The following is a 20,976-nucleotide window of genomic DNA, read 5'->3' as shown; positions in this document are numbered from 1 at the left end:
AGAATTTGATTCAGGAATCCTGGGTTTTATTCCAGGTTCTGAGTGTAGCCTACTCAAGTGATTACAAACTGTTTTGCCCTTGGTCCTGTCAATGTGAACTTGTTCCAGTCCTAGTCTTGCCTTCCCACTGCCTCCCCTTGGCTCCTTGTCCCAGTCCCTGTCTCCCCACCATGGCTCCTTATCCCTTTGCATTGTAGTTATGCTGCTATTTCTTTCTCAAAATTTCCTGGGCACCAGCAGTGGGAGTATTGAGGAGACAGTATTCCTGCTTTTAATTCTGGTGCCTGGCACCACAGCAGTCCCTGGCTGCTGGAACAAGCAACTGCAGGGAAGTCCTGCTTATTCCCATGGGCTAGAGCAGCAGTTCTCAAACTGTGGGTCAGGACTCCGTTTTATTGGGGTCGCCAAGGCTGGCTTAGACTTTGAGGCCCAGGACCAAAGCTGAAGCCCGAGCTCTACCACCTGGGGCCGAAGCCTGAGGGCTTCAGCCCTGGGTGGCAGGGCTTAGGTTACAGGCGCCCTGCCTGGGGCTGAAGCCCTTGGGGACAGACAAAAGCCATTATATACTGTACAATACTGTACTGTATTGTGATGGGGAGGTGCCCATGGCTTACCCCACACAGGCACAGCCCTCTTCAGACAATGAGGCAGGCAAGGACGCTAGGAAGTACCGTGCACAGCAGCAGCAGCTTTCCCCCCCTCACCCCCCCAGAAGAACAGGTGCTGACTTTGCCGGGGGATGCTCCAGGCCTGCTTCTTCCTGTTTCCGCTCCACTCCAGGCCTGCCTCTTCCCACCCCCACTCCACCTCCTCCCCGGAGCATGCCGCATCCCCGCTCCTCCCCCTTCCTCCCAGCGCTTCCCTGCCGCCAAACGGTTGTTTGGCAGCACTTCAGACTTTGCGGGAGGGAGGGGGACGAGCGGAGATGCGGCGCTTCCCCGCTCCTCCCCCTCCCACCAGTGGCGGATTTAGAGTTAGTGGGGCCCTGTGCTCAGCTTCATTTTTGTCCCGTCCCCCCCCCCCAGCATTCTCTTATTCTTCCCCCTCCTGCCCCCCCCGTTTTTCATTCTTTTTTTCGCCATTCTCCTCCTGGGGCTCAGGGCTGGGGATGCAGGGTCTGGGAGGGAGTTAGGATGCAGGAGGAGGCTCAGGCTGGGGCAGGCAGGAGGTGCAGAGCACTTAGCCGCGATTCTGGGAGTTTTCCCCCCCCCCTTCCCTCCTCCCAGCAGGCAGGGCCACCCTGTCGCTCCCTCCCAGAAAGTTCTAAGCGTTGCCAAACAGCTGTTTGGTGGCGGGGGAAGCTCTGGGAGGGAGGGGGAGGAGGCGGAGAAGAAGAATCTGTGCAATGCTCCCTTGTAAAGTCAGCCAAACGATGTTATAAGGGAGCATTGCACAACTTTAAACGAGCATGTTCTCTAATGGAGCAGCGATGTAACTTTGAAACAAGGTTAAGCGAGAGGACGTTAAGTGAGGAGTTACTGTATCTGAGGCCTCACCAGCCTGCTCCTTATTCTGGCTGTATTTCATGGTGGTTATTGTTAACATAGGGAAGCACCTGAACAAGAGCCTGCTGATGAGTGGCCTAAAACAGAATGGAAGCCAAGTTGACGTTGTCTTGAATCATGCAGTGTCCTCACCTTCCATTGAAATGAATGGAAGTTGAGGATGCTCAGCACATTGCAGGATTGGACCATCTTTGCTTGATTGTTGGGGTTTTGCCACACATTTGATATGGGGAGATGATCATTTTCAGGTCACTTTTAATACAAATCTGCATTAATTTCAGTTTGCATATTTTAAAAAAAACAGTAATTTTGGAAATTACATGTTGATTGTCCCAAATAACAAGAACAAGAAGAAACATTTGTATAATATTAATCTACTGTCAAACTTCTTCGTTTCTCTGCAGATCTCCAAGTCAAGGCCAGCTACAGATTTCCTGGTCCCTCACTATTTGGTGCACCACATTCTCTCTGTTGCTGACATACCAGCCACAGAACCCTACTGTGGACTGGAGCTGCCCAATAGTGGTAAGAATCCACTGTCTTCCAATATGCGCAGTTTTGTAGAGTTTGTAATGTTATAACCTTGGTATATTAAAAAAATAAATTTTAAAAACTTTACAAAACCACACATCTTGTGAGAAATGGGGTCTTTCCGTAACCATATAAGGCACGTCTAATGTGCAGTGAAATTCTGTGGCTAGAACATTGCCAGCAGAGAGCGTACTGGTGCATCAAACATAGCAGGAACAGGCTGGATTTTGCAGTTTCTAAAACTAAACAAAAATGGAAGTTTTAAATTAAACTTACCATTTGTATTGTTAAAGACCAGTTATACAGAATATCATTCTAATGGATCTTGACCAGTTCATCAAGACTGTCCAGTATCATTTCCCAGTTCCTAGTTCACATTTATTTTATTTGTTCTTAGAATGTTATATAAATGTTGTCATTTTCTAGGTACAGAAATAAAGAAGTTCTGTTTCATTAATAAAAATGTTATGCTTCCTTGCAGAATAAAAGCCGTCCTCATTCTCGGGGAGAATATAACGTTTACAGTACCTTTCAGAGTCATGAACCTGAGTTTGACTACTTGAAGAGTCTAGAAATTGAGGAAAAAATTAATAAAATTAGGTGGTTACCACAACAGAATGCTGCTCATTTCCTGCTGTCTACAAATGGTAAGGACATTTCATTGTGTACTTTTATTTTGTAAATCAGCAAGATCTTTTGATCCTTCTAGTTGAATTTCATAGTCTTATCCTGGATCCATTTATTCATTACTTTCATACAACAGAATAGTATCCTTTTTTCATAGTTTTAATTCCATGCAAGACATGTTAGGTTTGATACCATATGTTTAGAATAGTGAAGTAACTATGCATTAACTGTCTTAGGGGAATATGGGAAGATATACCTACCAACCCACTGAATGTGCCCTTGGATGTAATATGCAAGCTGACATAATAGCCAACAGTACTTTTCCTGCCTGTTGTTCTGTTTGTGTGACTGAAGGCTATGTAAAGAAGCTCTATGTGCTTTCTACTCCTGTCGTGCACAAATGTGTTGCAAAAGGCAGGAATTTAGCCTCATGTCCTTAGCATAGCTTGAGAGAAGGAGGCTTTAAGCCTCCTTTGTGTTTCTCTGATCCTGGCGCTGTCCAGTGGCAGGGCCGTTCTTCAATGACAGAGCAACCTGATGTTAGTAATGCAATATTATTTCTGGTGGTTCCCGCAATGTGATATGTTTCCCAAACATCAGAGTATGGTGCCTGCTTGAAAGAGCTTACAAACTGAAAGGAACAGCTGTATTGACAGGAATACATTTATTTGTATTTCCATTACATACATGACCATGGTATGTCGATACCATACATAAAATTAAGAGTCTCACTTAAATAAATCAGAAATATAGCCCTACCTCTCCTCTCTGCCGTCTTAAATTGGGGAAAATCTTAAGGATTACCTTCTAATATATGTTAGTAGTAAATATTTATTATTATGGTTTCACTAAAATACTACATTCTGGATTGCAGTACCATTGTGCTGGGTACTGTAGTACTGCTGTTTCACCATAATGCTCTATTAATAGGGAAGGGCTTTTTTGCAGGTTATTGCTCCTAAACTATGTCCTGAAAATGCTGGTTGGCAAGTCTAAAGAGATAGTATGACCTTAAAATCAAACCAGTTAAAAAAAAAAAAATCCAACAGTAGTTTCAAGTATTACATGAGACCCGGAATCTGCCTGCCAATTTTTGTTGTTTTAAATCACTTTTTTCTAGTTGTAACTATTTTTCTTCCCCATTACTGTGTGAAAGGTGAATACAGAGGGAAACTACACAAGGAAGCAGTGAAACTGAATACAAAAGTGATATCAAATGCTGAAAACAAATGACATCAAAATTATTTCCCTCTAATCTTTCAACTAATGTAACCTTATGATTATTTGTAATTAATAGATTTAAAACATGGAGCAAGTGTGATTAAGTTTCATATGGAATACTGCAGTATACAATTGCACTGGTGTTCTTTATCATAAAATAACCTGCAAAGTGAGTGTGAAAGAACTTTGTATCTTTGGTGGTTGGGGTGGGTCTCATATGCCTCTGGAACCTACATTTTATTGTACATTTGACTGTTACACAAGTTATCATTATTTGCTGATGATGTACTTGCCACCGTATAAGATTTAAAGGAAGGCCCCTCCCCAGATCAGTTTGTAATCCAAATAAACCCCCTTATTCAGAAGCCTTGAAGGTACTAGTTTGTAGGTTTTAAAAAAAAGTGATAACAGCTTTTCTGATTAGAATTTGGGGTTTGGGAATAAGGCTCATTCTTCCTTGTCTCCCATAATGAATTCACTTTTTTCCAGAATGCTAGCAAACAATTTCCCCCAGACATCTATCAATTCTTCAAATACAGCTTTTGCTTATTCTAAATTGAATTAGACAATTTATAGAATGGAAAGAAAACCTAAAAAGGTTTCAGATGATATGTTATATGGATTCTATTAAAAGGACTTGCAGTCTATCTGTAAACTTGAAATAACTGGATAGTTTACCTTGTTCCTTACATGGTAGACATTTCTTGGCATTCTAACAGCCAAAGCTTCATCTTTGTCTGTACTGTTGAAGTTACAGTCCCTTTGGCAATAACACAACCCAGCTCCTTAAAGAATGTTTCTATTGTCTTACCCAGCATTTGACTGGAATCATCTACCTTTTATGAAAGTGTCAGTTCCAGCAACCCTGAGTGAAAGAATGTTGAATTTCTGAATAGACAGTCCCCTCCTATTTGTAAAGTTAAAAATAATTGTTTTTCTTTCCTGACATGGACTTTGGTTAAAACAGTCTACTTTCCCAATTACATCACTTTTCTATGTTATACCTTTGTCCATAAATGAATTCTTTATTTTTCTAATCCAATGTGTTTTCAACTTTTCTGTAATCTAACCTCGTTGCAACAGAAATAAATTTTGGATTCTTTTCCCATAATTTCATGACTCCCCACCCCATAAAAGAAGGGCAAAGGGGAGGGTGATCATGATCTCCAGGATGACAACCCATACCCTATTACCTTTCACAAGGACTCGTCCACTATTTCATGATCACCTGTTAAACAGAACACCAGGGACATCAGCTGTGAAACAGCAGAACAAATCCCTGTACATTTCAACATTGTATATCAGTCTCTTTTTTGTTTATGAAAATAGTGCATAAACACCTTCTGAAAGAAAGGTCTATTCAAATGGGTATGTCACACTTTTTGTGGAATTTTAAAATATAAAGGAAGTCTCACTCCTCAGGAGATCACTGGTTCAACTGCACATTTCTTTGTTAGCTTGATGGGGAATAACAAAAACAAATTACTAAATGCAAATACATTGTGCATGCTACCCAAACCTTTTACTGTATATTCATATGTGTATATTTATTTCTTGAGGAGAAACTTTTTTTCAAACATCCTTCCTTAAGTCAGAGGATTAGATTTTCCTAACAGCAAATGAAAATAGCAGACTTCTTAAAGATCTCATTCTTCCTCTAAAGGAAAGTGGATGATTCATGCTTCTCTGCTGTTTCCTTGTCTTAGCAGATAAAGAGGCTAGACTTCTGCTTAAAATTTTACCTTGATTTCCCCTCTCCCCCCGCCCCCCATGTTTTTACCTCAGGATTAGCTAGGATAGAGTCAGGGGCTTTGAATGTTTTTCCTTACACTCAGAGTGTTCTGTGGAGTCAGTCTCCTCCAGGTGCAGTGTTCCTTCTCCTTTAGTTGGTAGAGATGATCTTGTGAGAAATGCCCCTCCATTTATGATGTGTCAACAGATATAAGTATACCCAGTGCTTATGGTGTCATAATTTCACTGATCCTACATTGCTCCTCTTCCCTCTCAAAAGTCAGAACCCCCACTTAGCCCAGAAGCCATTAGTACCTTGGTTCTGATGTAAGCATGGCAGGAATTGAATAATCATATGCCTTCTTGGAGAAGAACTTTTAACATGGAAATTTGTGGGACCAAGTCAGTCAAAAGACACATTGCATTAATACTCCTTGCTGGTGGTCCTCAGAATATTTTTGCCAGAGCTTTCAATCTATCATATATTGAAAAACTCACAGCCTTGTCCTTGGACAACTTATTTCACATAGATGACCTGCTAGTTTCCAGAAGCCTAGGGTTTAAGTCTTTGTCTGAACCAGCAAACTAAGATGCTCCTGACCTTAACAAGGTGGTTCGCCCTGTGTAGTGCTCCTCCTTAAATCTTCTTACACAACCTCACTTATGTGCTCAGGGTAACATTCCTTTCTAACTTTGTCCCTGGAGGCTGATTCTTCCATCTTTCTGTAGTGGAAAAAGAGCTTTCCTGACTTAATAGTTCAGTATCCTTATGTGCACAAGGATCATGGGGATTGGTGACCCTGAAGAAGAATAGGATTCTTTCACAGGTAGATTTTCCAACAGAATATATTTGAACCATCCCGAAAAAGCAGGTGAGCTAAAAGCTACGTTCAAAGGACTATTCTCTCTTTCCAGAAGGTGGAAGGAGAGGCCTAGTTTTGCTGGCTGTAAGAAGAGCTCATAGTTTGTGTATTTGTTTTTTTGGCGGTGGGAGGGAGGGAGGAAAGAGGCTGAAGCCTTCAAGGATGCTTGTCTTGGAAATTGACTACATATGAAAAATTACAGTCATTTAGGAACTTTGTCATGGCTTTTTGTCCCCTTGAATAATAAATCCAACATGGCTTTTGTAGTCCTCAGATTGGAATCCAGGATTTCAGGGAATGGCTGAGAAAGCGGTTTCCTGGAAATTCAAAGTTGAAGTTAAAAGAAATCCAAGCATGTTAAAGAATGGAAATACACTGTTAGAACACCCAGAAAACCTTAACTCTATCCTATAGTGACACCATGAGGAAAAATATATGAAAAATCTAATGTCTGTCTGGATTTCATCTAATCCAGGATATCAAATACTACAGTGCCTTTATATGATTATTTTATGCTGGTGCTACAGGGCAGAATTAAGGCATTAGGGCCTTAACTATGCATTTCCATACAGTAACATATTTGAATTTCTTTTCATTTCAGTTTTAATTCCAAACTTCCTCAGTTTATCTTGCTTGTTTGGGGCATAATAAGAACATCCTTGCAAATCTCTACATTACTGATATGTATTCTCAACTTTAACACCATTTAAATTTTATATTTTGTCTGGAAATTTTATATAACTAGTTAAAATAGGGAACTTTAAGGACAATTCTGAATGGTTTCATAAGCAGTTCAAACAAAGTAAAATATTCTAGTATGTAGTGTTTGTGTTTTTAATCATTTTATACTATGGTAGCGCTCAATGGCCACAATCAGAATTGAGGCCTCTTTGTAATAGGCACAGAGGAAACCCAGATGAAGAAACAATCCCTGCCTGGGAGAGTTCATAATCTGGCATATAACTTTATAATTATTGAATCATCTTTAATTTTGTAATTTCAATTTCAAGAATGTGCATTTTTGTTTTTAGATAAAACTATTAAATTATGGAAAATAAGTGAAAGGGATAAAAGAGCTGAAGGTTATAACTTGAAAGATGAAGATGGACGACTTCGGGATCCATTTAGAATCACAGCACTACGAGTATGTTTTTTTTGTTTTTTTCCTTTGGCTCTAGTTAAATCTACTTTTTGAATGTACAACTTTACCATAGTACATTTAAAAAGAGGTGTAATACACTTATTAAGTTGTGTCTTGTATTGCAGGTTGTATTATGTGGCATCAAAACTGTATTGGGTATTCCAGGATCATACAAAACATACAGAATTAAATGAAAGACATTACTGAAGTTTCATTAATTCATGGGCCCATAAAACACTGCCTTGATGATTTGGGAAGATTAAAGACCAGAGTGCTTCAGACAAAAATATTCTGTTATGGGCTTCTTAGTGACATCTTGGAACATCTTAATGCTATTGTAAATATAAAAAGGGGTTTTAAAGTCTGTTTAAAATTAAGTTAATTTTTTTCATTAGGTGTATCCTTTCACTCATCTAAATAATTTATAGAAGACAGTAAAATTAAGATAGAAGAAAATTTTTGAATGATCGTTTTTTAACGTAAGACTCTTAAGCTATCTTTGAACCCAAATAATGTATCCCTTCTACTTATCTCCCTGAATACCCTGTTATGTTAGTGACCAATCTCGCAGCATTTGTGTGGATTCATAAATTTGCACTTAAAATAGGGTGGTTATCTTTGACATTGGTGGAAAATTAAATTTAAAGAATATTTTTCTGTAATGGTCAGCTCACTTTTTAATTAAAACGAACTGTTAGGCCACATTGGTCATCTAGGTCTAAATTTAATGGTTTTAAGAATGCATTACAAGAGACATTTGATGTTGTATTTGAGTGGAGCTTGTTCTGAAATTTGACCTCTGGAAAGATCAAAAAGTATATTTTCCTAATGGTTTTGATTTAGTGCTTGTGGATTTAATGACAGGTTTCAGAGTAGCAGCCGTGTTAGTCTGTATCTGCAAAAAGAACAGGAGTACTTTTGGCACCTTAGAGACTAACACATTTATTTGAGCATAAGCTTTTGTGAGCTACAACCCACTTCATCAGATGCATAGAATGGAACATATAGTAATAAATATATATATATATACAGAGAACATGAAAAGGTGGAAGTAACCATACCAACTGTAAGAGGCTAATTAATTAAGATGAGGTATTATCAGCAGGAGGATCATCAAGATGGCTCATTTTAGACAGTTGACAAGAAGGTGTGAGGATACTTAACATGGGGACTTAAAGGTGGCAATTTTGCAACAGAAAAGCTTCAAAAACAGACTCCAACGAGAAACTGCTGAGCTTGAATTAATATGCACACTAAATACCATTAACTTGGGTTTAAATAGAGACTGGGAGTGGCTGGGTCATTACACATATTGAATCTATTTCCCCATGTTAAGTATCCTCACACCTTCTTGTGACCTGTCTAAAATGAGCCATCTTGATTATCATTACAAAAGTTTTTTTCCCTCCTGCTGATAATACCCCATCTTAATTAATTAGCCTCTTACAGTTGGTATGGCTACGTCCACCTTTTCATGTTCTCTGTATGTATATGTATTACTTACTGTATGTTCCATTCTATGCATCTGATGAAGTGGGCTGTAGCCCACAAAAGCTTCTGCTCAGATAAATTTTAATCTCTAAGGTGCCACAAGTACTCCTGTTCTTTTTGTGGATTTAAAGTTTTTAATATGCAAAGAAATGTTATTGATAACATTTTCTTCTCTTTCACCATCATAAACTAAGAACTGGATCCATTCCTAATCCTGATTTACCCTTTTTAATATATAAAGCCATTGCAGGAAGACTATGGATTGAATGCTATGTCAAGACAAGACCGAATACAGTGGCACCTCAGAGTTACGAACATGTCAGGAATAGAAGTTGTTTGTAACTCTGAACAAAACATTATGGTTTTTCTTTCAAAAGTTTGCAACTGAACATTGACTTAACACAACTTTGAAACTTTACTATGAAGAAGAAAAATGCTGCTTTTAACCATTTTAATTTAAATGAAACAAGCACAGAAAGTTTCATTACCTTGCAATTTTTTTAAGCTTTCCCTTTTTTAGTAGTTTAACACAGTACTGTGCTGTATTTGCTTTTTTTTTTTTTTTTTTTCCTCTCTGCTGCTGCCTGATTGCGTACATGAGGTGTGTTGTTGACCGGTCAGTGTTTGTAATTCTGTGTTTTCTTAACTCTGAGGTTCTACTATAGTTTAAAAAGTCTTTGAGAGCAGAAACAAGAAGGTTTTCTACTTTTGGTCATGTGTTGTTGGTTTTTTTTATTACTGAGGCTATAAAAACACAGTATTATTAAAGCTAGTTATAACCCCATCAAATTACAATAATAGGTCAAGTCACTTTTCCAAAGCAAGATTGTGTAGGTAATATTTTTCTTAGTGTCCTGTAGCTATAAGTAGTAAAAACTACTTGCATAGCACGGTTACTAGAAAGCTTTGTGGTTCAGGGTTCAGTTTCACCAGTAACTTATTAATAATATATGTTCCTTTTATTTGAGATTTGGTGATATTTACACTTGTATGTTTTCATAATCGATCACCCAGGAATGATTCAGGTGGTCTCTTAATATGTTCACCTGATGCTATTTCACTTTCACATTCTAGTCTCAAAAGTTACTTTTAGATTTCGTTGAGTGAATTTTACTTCTCCCTTTCTTGTGCATTTTAGAAGAAATTTGCTTCACCCACATAAAACCTAAATAACTAGATGCAGGGAATGTATCTTTGTCAATGTGATACACAGTGACTTCCGCTCCAAACAGCAGGTACTCCAGAATTGCACTTGTAGCAATTGGGGTGTTAGGCCTACTGGATTCACATAAAGACATCCCCATTCCTTCAGTACTGGTCTATGAAACTGGCACAGAGGGTCTTTCCACTGGGCATGGAGAGTGGAAGCCTTCTGTGTGGCTCATGTGCCCACTGTTCCTCTGTGCAGCCTTGCAGCCAGGAGTTAAAGGAGAATTTCACACTTAACTGCATTAATTGTAATTTAGAGTTTGCTTAACCTTTCCTTAATTACACTAATTCTAGTGTTCTGGATTTTGATTGTTCTTTTATAATAAAACTCATGTACCCTGAAATATTATTTTTAGTCCACCTCATCCTAGCACTCCACTTCATCACTTATATTTTTTTCTTACGTTTTAACCTAAAATGTGACTAATCATTAGTGGCAAGAAGAGGAATTTTTTTTTATAATAAACAAGATATGTGGCAACTCCAGAAACCTCTTGTATCTAAGCTTTTTTTTTTTTTTTTTTTTTTTTTTTTAAATTGTTTCTATTCTCTTAGCTTTCCACTCGGTGTGTTAAAAATAATTTGTCAATAGTTCAGTAAAAAGAGCATCAGATTGTTATGAGGACATGGTCAAGTTGATTTAATTTGTAAATTAACTTTCTTTTAAAAGTCCATATACTTGTTCATCATTCAGATAGTTTTTTCATTCCATTTTAAAATGTTGTTTTAAGGGTTTTTCAGCTCCCTTGTTGATGTGTAGAAGGGATTCACTGATTTTTAGAGGAGAAGCAGCCAGTGCACCAAGTTCTATCAGATGCTCAAAGTAAACAGTCTTGGATCTCTCCTGTTTAGATAATTTTTGTTATAGATCTTACAAGTAACACCTGAAAATATCTTCTGTAATGTGAGAGTTTCAAATTGAGTATCTCCAAATCGTTCAGTATAAACATGTACTTATCTCTAGATAGGGAAGTATGCGAGAGCCTTAAATATTTGAAATGCAAAAAAATGACAGTCGGGGATCTGGTTTGTGAGTGCTAATACGGAAAGTCAGAGTAAGGTGGGCAACTGTTTTATTATTTTTTTTGCCCAGTGGATTTGAAAAGTGCCCCAGAACTAAGTGAATTGTGTTCCTATACAGAGAGAAAATCAGATTTCTGTAGTCTACATTATTATTTTACATAATAGCAAATATGACTATGTATACAGTAGCTGAATTAATTCATCTTTAATGTAAACTTTTGAATCGCAAATTACTAGCTCTTTTATCTTTACAGTGAACTTTTTCCCCACATATAAGAAAAGTCAGTTTTTGTATCTTCTCTTCCCCTTTGCAGGTGCCAATATTGAAACCCATGGACCTAATGGTAGAAGCAAGTCCCCGAAGGATATTTGCAAATGCACACACGTATCACATAAACTCTATTTCAGTAAATAGTGATCATGAAACATACCTTTCTGCAGATGACCTAAGAATTAACCTATGGCATTTAGAAATCACAGATAGAAGTTTTAGTATCCTTTTCCTGTATGAATTCTATGATTATATATAAATTTCTCTGTTTTGACTATTAATAGAAACATTTTTATTGTTATATCTGCAGTTTTACTAAACATAAGTGCCCTAAATACTTTCATTTAACTCCAGTCATATAATTAAACAATAGTTCAAATGCACTAATTCACAGTGAAACATGTTTTTGAAATGGAAAGCTGCAAGTAGGAAGATATGTAGAGTTTAGGTAGTTTAATTTTGCAGAGTAGAAAGTGAAGATGAGGTGAAATGCTGGGACCATATATCTTAAATGTGGGGTCAGTCTTCCATTAAATGAGCTTATTGATAATATATGTAAATTAAAATAAAGAATTCCATTTTGCTAGAGAGTTCTATCTCCTGTTGTATTCAAAGTGTCAGCTGTGTAGTCTGATGTTAATCTTGAAATAAAGTAAAAACTTAAAATGTTGCATACCAAGTATGGATATACCTTGCAAACAATACTGAAAGTGACCTTTTGCTATGGCTTAAGGCTGCCTATCTCAGGCCAAAATGGTCCGAGATATTTTGGCAAGTAACGTAGATGTCTTCAATAAACGCAAAGGTGAGAGAAATGTAAAATAGCCATTAAGTTGTTTCAGGGCATAAGGGGAACGAAGGCCATTCAGTGTTCAGTTTGTAAGATCCTGCAAAAAATTTCCACACAAATCTTTTTAGCTTTTAGGGTACAGATTCTAGGACCAGCCCAGGATTATTTTTATGCTGCTCCTGTCCTTTTACAATGAGTAAATGTCCCCAAAGCAGAAGGGAGGAATTCACCTTATGCTTCTAAAAATATACCAGAATCATCATTAACTTTATAATTTTTTAAATTTTATTTTAGAAACAGTAAAAATGTGAAATGCTATTTGTTACCTTTACCAACAAACTTTCAGACATTGTAGATATTAAGCCCGCTAACATGGAGGAACTAACAGAAGTGATTACTGCCTCAGAGTTTCACCCACATCATTGTAATGTGTTTGTCTACAGTAGTAGCAAAGGAACTATACGACTCTGTGATATGCGTTCTTCAGCCCTCTGTGATAGGCATTCAAAATGTAAGTAACTTAGATTATATCTTTTTGCTTTATAGACTTGTCATATACAACAAGAGACGGTGTAGGTATTCTACTTATATAAACATTAAAATGTCAAATTCTGCTTATTGGTAAAGAACTTACAAAGGTAAGGAGTCATAGTTTTGTAGAATGGAACATTTTAATTGTCTTGTTCTAGGCCATCAGCAAGCAGAAGTGTAGCATGAGACAATTGACGATGTGACTCAAGTGCTTTTGGCACCAGTGAGACCTGTCTTCTGTCCAGACTCAGTCTTGGTGCTTCTCAAAGGTATCTGCTTAACAAGTGCCAGTTCAGGGCAGTTTATTGACATCTACCTTTGTGCATTAGGAACTGGGCTGAGGCTGCCAGAACCCATTTCATTTGTGACCATTTACAGCTATTGGAAAGAATTTTATTCATAATGATCAGTGCTGGATTTGAAACCAGTTCCCAGAGGTGAAAGGCCAGTGTTTTTGAAGCACTGAGCCACACAGCCTCATATAGGTGAGGAAAGCTTTTATATTTCCACCATAAGGAATAGGGCCCATCTTTATACACAGCCTGTTTCTTGGTTGTATTACAGTAGTAATGGTTTTATATATATCTACTTCCTGGGGTTGACCTAAATTGCATTGATATTTTCAGGTAAGCTCATATACTGTAGCAAAGACGAGGTTTTTTTTATTGGGGAAGGGAAATTCTTAAACATTGTGGCAAGTATGGTATGATGCATTTCCTTTTTAGTCAACTTAACTTATATAGTTGGAAATGTCAATGGCCAATCTAACTTGTCATATTTTTGTTAGTTTCCTTTACTTTGTAAAACGTACAATAGTCTATAATGTTTTTATAAAAGGTTTGTAAGAAAGGACTTTGGTATATTTCCTTGGTGTTGAATGATTCGTATTGTCATTGATTTGAAGAATTAAGAGTAAATTACTTTCAACCTAACCAAGAAGCATGTTTCAAGAAAGCAGACGAAGATCGTCATTGCAATTTCAGTGTAAATAGAAACTTGCTCTTTCAGTAGATTTTTGTGTGGTGCAATTTATATTCACTTATAAATAAACCATGTTCCCTACAGCACCACTAAAATATGTGGGATCTGTAAAAGAAATGTACACTGGCGATGCTGACTTCTCTTACTGTTTCGCATTTAAAAAAAATTTAGATTTACTTTATGATAAAGTTATAGAATAATCCGTAGTCCTAGAGGAACACAGTGACTTTTGAATTTAACTTCATATACGTTTTTTTTTTTTTTGTTAGTTTCTGCCTCTTAACATTCATTCTCAAACTCCAGGAATTGCAGCTTCTTGATATGTCCTAATGGGAGAACCCATTGGAGCTTAATAGCTAGTGATTCTAGCTACGAGAATTTAGTGCCTTTTTAAAGAAAGATCACCTTGTTAAAAAAAATAATAATAATCCCACCAAACTAAGCAGGGCTATGGTCTCTTTTTTTTTTCTTTTATTTTTTTAAATGGAGGATTTAGTATTCAGGACCATGATTTTAAAATATGTAAATACTGAATAGCATTGCCATTTGTAAAATTTGGTGTATTGGATTCAGTTTTACTTTACATCTTTATTTACAGTTTTTGAAGAGCCTGAAGATCCTAGCAGCAGATCATTCTTTTCAGAAATTATTTCCTCAATATCTGATGTAAAATTCAGTCACAGTGGTCGATACATGATGACAAGAGACTACCTTTCAGTTAAAGTGTGGGATCTCAATATGGAAAACAGGCCTGTAGAGACATATCAGGTAAAGTGTTGCTTTTTTTAAAATTAAAAAATATTATCTTTTTCTTTTTTTAGATCTGTCTAATACTTCCTTAAATGTTTTAAGGTTCATGAATATCTTCGAAGCAAGCTTTGTTCTCTGTATGAAAATGACTGCATCTTTGACAAGTTTGAGTGCTGCTGGAATGGTTCTGATAGGTAAGGTTAACTTGTGAAATAAGGTTAATTTCAGAAATTTAGTCCCCAATCCTGAAAACACTTAAACATATGCTTATGTTAAGTGTGTGAACAGTCCTTTTGAACGCAATTTGCAAGATTAGGGTCTTAAATTATTTTCTTTGGCATCCTCAAAGAGGTGGCAAAGGCAATGTAAACTTTCTCTCAATTAACCCTATTTCAGTATAAATTATTGCTGCGGTTGCATACAACTAGCTTTTTTGGATTTCGACTTTAAAACTATCCTGAAACCATTTTTTTTATAAGTTTTTGAAATAAGACAAAGAACTGGTTTTCAATATTTTGAAAGATCAGTTTTTGTTTAATTTTATTTCCAACCTTTCTATTGGGTTCTGTCCTTAAGTTTGTTGGCGAAGGTAAACGATACATGTAGAAACAGAGGTAGCTGTATAATGCAGTTTTACATCTTCTAGCTTTTGTTTTGTTATATGATCCATGGAAACATTTAAAATTTCTGGATAAAAAGTGTTATACAAGAGAGTGGTGGTTTGGAGCTGTGCTGTGATAACTTATTGATATTGTATGTTGCCCTATTATTGGGTGTTTACTGTATGAATACATTGATATATTAGCTCAATAGAGGTATGTCTGAAATACAGGCAGGAAGGAGAAGAATGGCTCAAGAGAGCTTCCTATCAGCAAACACTGGAGAGTTGTTAAGGGACAATGGCAGCACTGCTCGCTTGATTCTGCCTCAGCCTCCAAACAGTCTACAAAACTGATTTTGGCCAGGACCCGCCAAATACCAAACAACAAAAGAACCATATAAATAGGAACATGCTCTCAGGGGGAGGTAGAACTTATAAGGAACCAGAGTAAAATAAGACTCTGGCATAACAGCTCACTCCAGGTTTCTGAGGAAGCATAGCCCTGCCTATGTCAACATCATGGGATGACAGGACTCTTAAATAAGATAGACATGCTTATAGACTTATTTATTTTAAAATCCTTTTTTCCCCTCACACTTTGTTTCTGCTGCAAAACAATACTTTTGTTTTAAGAAGGCTGTTTGGTCAATATAGACCCCTTGTCACAAATTCCTGAAGGGGAAAACCTGATGTCCAAACACAGGGAGATCTGCAGGGCAGAAATGTTTGATAGGGTACTGTAGCCTAAGTCCCAGTCAAGGAGAGGGAGCATTGCAAAATTCCACCCTGGGATATAGGAATGAGCCTAACAACTGAAGGAGTGCACTCAGTGAGATAAGAAAGAGGACAGAGATGCAGCTGTAACCATGACTGAGAGCTTATTAGGGTCATAGCAAAAATCTCACTTGGAATGTTAGCAATCCTACCCTGCTTGTATCAAGTTCCAGAAAGGAGTAGTGTCAATCTGTTACATTTCTGCTAATACAAGAGTTAAATATCTTTCAACAAAGTTGATCATTTTCTGAATTTTTCAGGCGAAAGGTTACCTGCATTACCTTTTTGATTTCTCAAAGTCAAAAGAACTATTATAGGTTTAGAATGTTATATATAAACAAACCTGTTCTATAGTTAAGGCTCTAATATTGTCCTTGTTACACAAATTATGTGGCACCATTTCCACCCCAGAGAAGTTCTTTCCCTCTCTAGTAAAATCCAATCAGTATAGTGTTCCTTGTATTTTGATATTAAACTCAGCTTATTTTACACTGTTCTCAATTATTAAATTTTCACTGTGATGTAGATATTTGTATTAACTTTTATAATTTGTTCTCATCAGGGGAAGGTAGAGATAACTGGTATCTGGGAAGTGGCTTTGGGCTCCAGGAGGCAGTTTTGAAATACACATCCAAGTGTCTGCAGTGCAGGAGATCTGCCCTGCATTTCTGGTACTGCTAGCTGGAATTGGGTGGTTGCTCAAGGACTACCTTTCCCCCTGGCTGCTTCCAGTGCTGTAGGATGAAGAGGGGGTAGAGAAGGGATAATACTAGAGTAAGAATGGGGCAGTTCTGCTGTCAGCTGTGAGGGGGAGGGTGCTGCTACTTCACCAGCCACTTTCTCTTGTGCTGGTCCAGAGGGCTAGAGCAGGGAAAAGTCATGAGTGATTTGTCTGTGTCTGTAAGAGAAGAGACAGGGGAGAGGATGTGTAGAATAGCAAGTGGGTGGGGAGAGAGCTGGAGAGGAGGCAGTGGTGAATGCGGTGTATAAAATAATGTGGGAAGATGGATCAAAGGAGTAGCAATGAGGAAGGACATAAAGTAAGAGGGAAAAGGATATAGTGCAAGGTTCTAGTCTTAAACTTGAGTCCTGGCAGTCATTCATTCTTGTGCACAGAAGAAATAAATTGGAGGCACACTACAGTGGAATAATGTATTATGGTCTCTAGTAATCCAAGTAAAATATTTCCCTTTCTTCTGGTTTTAAACAGTGCTATCATGACTGGCTCCTACAACAATTTCTTTAGGATGTTTGACCGTAACACACGACGGGATATTACATTAGAAGCATCAAGAGAAAGTAGCAAACCTCGTGCCATCTTAAAGCCACGCAAAGTGTGTACAGGTGGTAAGAGAAAGAAAGATGAGATAAGTGTTGACAGTCTGGACTTCAACAAGAAGATCCTTCATACAGCATGGCACCCCACAGAGAACATCATTGCTGTAGCTGCCACCAATAACTTGTATATATTCCAGGACAAAATTAACTAAAGATGGCTTATTTGAGGACAAAGTCGTCTTCTTGCATAGTTAAGCTCAGTTGTTTCTGTAAAAGAGAAGGCCTTGTTGTCCTACCAGTAAAGAACTTTGATGCACTTACTTCCCTTTATAGATAAAGGAGAGAAGCTTGCCTGGTTTTGAGTTCATGGTGTAGTTCTGCCTTCAGTGAGGGGGGATGTGAGTTGCAATTTTCAACAAGAAAAAGCCCACTAGAAGCAGAATTGATGGACAGTGCTCAATAAAGGCCAATATTCAAATGTATTTATTTAAGTCTGAGCCTTCCTTTCCAGTTTATAGACCAAAAATTTAACACCCAAGAAGAAAACTTGTCATAAAAATGTAATTTCTGTCTCTGCGCTCTTTCTCTGCTGTAATATTTGGGCCTTTCAAAACATATATTGTGCTTTATGCCTGTAAAACATTCCTCCTCTGGCCTTTTATCTAGGCTTAGGTGTTTTTATCTCTGAGCACTTAAGTAGGTCTTGAGTTGGGTTTGTAGGCAGACTTCCATGTATATTTACTCACCAACTGTATCTATAACCACACCTTCTGGTGTAAACCACTTAATAAAAATAACAAACTATAAAAAGTGTTTTTAAATCTGACAGTATGTATTCAGTCTTTTTATTTTTTTATCGCATGTATTGAGGTTGTGAAAAATAACCTGATGGGAAGATTTGAAAAGTTTGTCCCAGAACATTGATTTTTGACAGGCAGGTATGAACAGTTTCATGTAGTATGAAATATTTCAAACTCTGAAATTAGTTTCCACAAAATTTGTATTAGTTTGTTGTGTTGGTTTCATGTAAAATTACATCATACTTTATATAAAAAGTAGGAGATTGAAAAGGTTGGTATAAAGTTATCTAGAGCCATAATAGAAAGAGACCACCTTGAATAGAAGGAAAAAAAAAAATCTTAAAACGTTCAACTAAATTGCTGTTTTAACAATTCAAAATCCGATTTAATAGATGTCTCTCAGATGTTTGACATAGACACATACCTTATGTGCATTACTTTTTTTTTTTTACCTGTTTAGTACATTTGTTTTGGAAAAAAATACTTTATTTTAAATTTGGCATAATATGTATATTGAATTTCACATTGCAGTTAAAAAAAATTAACTTATTATGCCAAGCAGCAGCACAATATAACAAATTTTAATGTATTGTAACCCATTGACACCATGAGATCAGGTTATATGGAGGCTACATACTGATATGAAATGCATTTGTGGTAATGTCTGTTCCTGTTGACAACAGGAGGTTAAAGAATAATTCTTGGTACTCTTTTTCAAAAGAGCCTGAAACTCATCCATCAGTTTTTCACCGAAAACAGGTGTGGGTGTAAAATTGTACCTGAAATAACTGCAGGCTCATTTTAATAGCATCAAATTACCTAGATATGTAAGGACTATAAAATGTGCCTGCAAAATCAGAGGCGTCTTCTGAAAATTGGACCCTTTGCGCTTCCCTGATGAAATACAGAAGTGTGGTTTACACTCCATTTTTAATAAAATGAAGGTGTATTATGATTACTCAATCAGATATGGATATGCAAGAGAAAAATGTCTCTGTTCCTTCCCTCTCAATTAATGTCCATAGTGCCACTCTTGTTCACAATAAGCTAGTAAATACAGCTAACTTTTTGGGGTTCTACGAATAAAGTTTAAATAAAAATCTTATACTGTATATTGGTTGTGACACTATTTGCAAATCTTGAAATGTGGAACTAGGTCATTTAAGCATTAGATTTGACCTTGTTCTTAAAATACATAATAGAGCTAATACAATGGGATTGTATATACTTGTTCAATTATTTTGACCAAAAAGTTTAATAAATTTTAAATGTTTACCTGAACGTGCTCTGTGTATTTTGACAATTTTTTCGCTTCTGAAATTGAAATTCTAGCAGAGTTCCCCCAATATAATTCAGTGTAGACTTCCATATTAAATTAGTATGCTTCTTAGGAAAGGGAAATGACCAAGTATATTTAGCAAAAGCCTGTAGAATCTCCTGCAAATGCTTCTTATGCACTTCACTTGGTTCACTTGAGTAGTCCCATTAATTTTCCACTGAGCAAAGTTAAACGTGTAAGGGCTTGTCTACACTTAAAATGCTACAGTGGTACAGTAGTGCTTCAGTGTAGACATTATGTACGGCCGACATGAGGGGTTCTCCTGTGAGTGTAGGTAATCCACCTCTCCGAGAGGCAGTAGCTAGGTTGATGGAAAAAGTCTTCCATCGACCTAGTGCTGTTTACACAGGGACTTACCCGAGTCGTGTCAAGCCGATGTATGGATTTCTCCCACCCTTGACCAATGTAGTTAAACCAAACTCATTTTCTAGTATAGACCGGGACTATGTGTTTGTAAGGTCAGAGCCTTAATTCGGAAGGACATCTCACCATACAGGATGACTGTAAATGCAGTTGGGCTGCTTATTATAGAGCCATTGTAGAGCGTCCAGCAAACCCCAAACCATAGGTGGGATTAGGAGAAAACTAAAGGATTTTGTAAGAGAGGTATTATTTGGCTACTTCATATAAAAAAATAATTTAAAAAATTTTTTGGTTAAACAGCTGGTGGTTCAAGAAAAGCTTTCAACGCGCATCTTACTTGGAAACAATTTTTCTTGTCCTTTTGTTTTGATGAGTGGCATTCTTCCACTCCAATTTTCAAATATTTGCACAAAAATAAAATTTGAGATTAATAAAATCAATTGTTTGGTGTCTGAAATCCGTTTGTAACACCACATTACTCTTTTCAAGTTAAATAGTCTTGATCCTGACCCAGTTGAAGTCAGGATGAAAACTTCCATTGGGAGTGGTGGGAGCGAGATTTCTATTGTCTGTTTTCTAGGGAGATTGTTACACTGCACCCAGCACCATGGTATCTTAAGTACTTAAGGAGACAGAATTATAGTATGATTTCAAGTGGGAGGTATAAACAGGAGAAATATTGTTAGCATTAGATATGTGTAGCACTGGACGGATTATTTATCAGTAAAAGCTGATAAATGTTGATTTCCTTGTGTACACCCAAACTGATTTTTAAAAAAATTTCGATGATAGACATTTACAGATGGGTAAAGTTAGAAAAATGCTCCTTGAGAACTTTAGAGGGTTTTTTAAGGCTATTTACTTAGTGTGTGTTAACAATTTTAGCTTAACTTTTTGAATTTCAGTATGTGCTGTCAGAAATAGTTTGAGACACACACCCCCAGTTGCGAAAATTTAAATTGATAAATTGAAAAAATACTTACAAATACATCAATAAAATCGGTCGATTTTTTTTAATTGAATTCTTCAAGCCTAGATATGTTTACAAATATTGCAAGAGAAATTAAGTCCCAAGCTCTCATCTTGGAAGGTAAAAATGTTCAGTTTAGGAAATAAGGATCCTTATTTCATGCAAACATTTCTGAGGAGGAAGATA

At 37.1% G+C, this 20,976-nt stretch overlaps 1 protein-coding gene across 1 annotated transcript in view; it reads left to right on the top strand.

Moving 5' to 3' along the window:
- Positions 1-19,399, top strand: part of PPP2R2D (protein phosphatase 2 regulatory subunit Bdelta) — a 38,820-nt gene extending 19,421 nt beyond the window's left edge. The window contains exons 4-10 of the mRNA XM_054033966.1: positions 2,518-2,683; positions 7,510-7,622; positions 11,657-11,834; positions 12,750-12,914; positions 14,514-14,683; positions 14,768-14,859; positions 17,251-19,399. Of these exons, the coding sequence (XP_053889941.1) occupies positions 2,518-2,683; positions 7,510-7,622; positions 11,657-11,834; positions 12,750-12,914; positions 14,514-14,683; positions 14,768-14,859; positions 17,251-17,530 (1,164 nt within the window). The 3' untranslated portion in view covers positions 17,531-19,399. The remainder of the gene's footprint in view (positions 1-2,517; positions 2,684-7,509; positions 7,623-11,656; positions 11,835-12,749; positions 12,915-14,513; positions 14,684-14,767; positions 14,860-17,250) is intronic.
- The last annotated feature ends 1,577 nt before the right edge of the window (positions 19,400-20,976 follow it).

This window comes from Malaclemys terrapin, chromosome 7, assembly GCF_027887155.1.
Source record: "Malaclemys terrapin pileata isolate rMalTer1 chromosome 7, rMalTer1.hap1, whole genome shotgun sequence".
Lineage (NCBI taxonomy): Eukaryota > Metazoa > Chordata > Testudines > Emydidae > Malaclemys > Malaclemys terrapin.
Note: the sequence above shows the minus strand (reverse complement) of the source record. Positions and strands in the feature narration are given on the sequence as shown.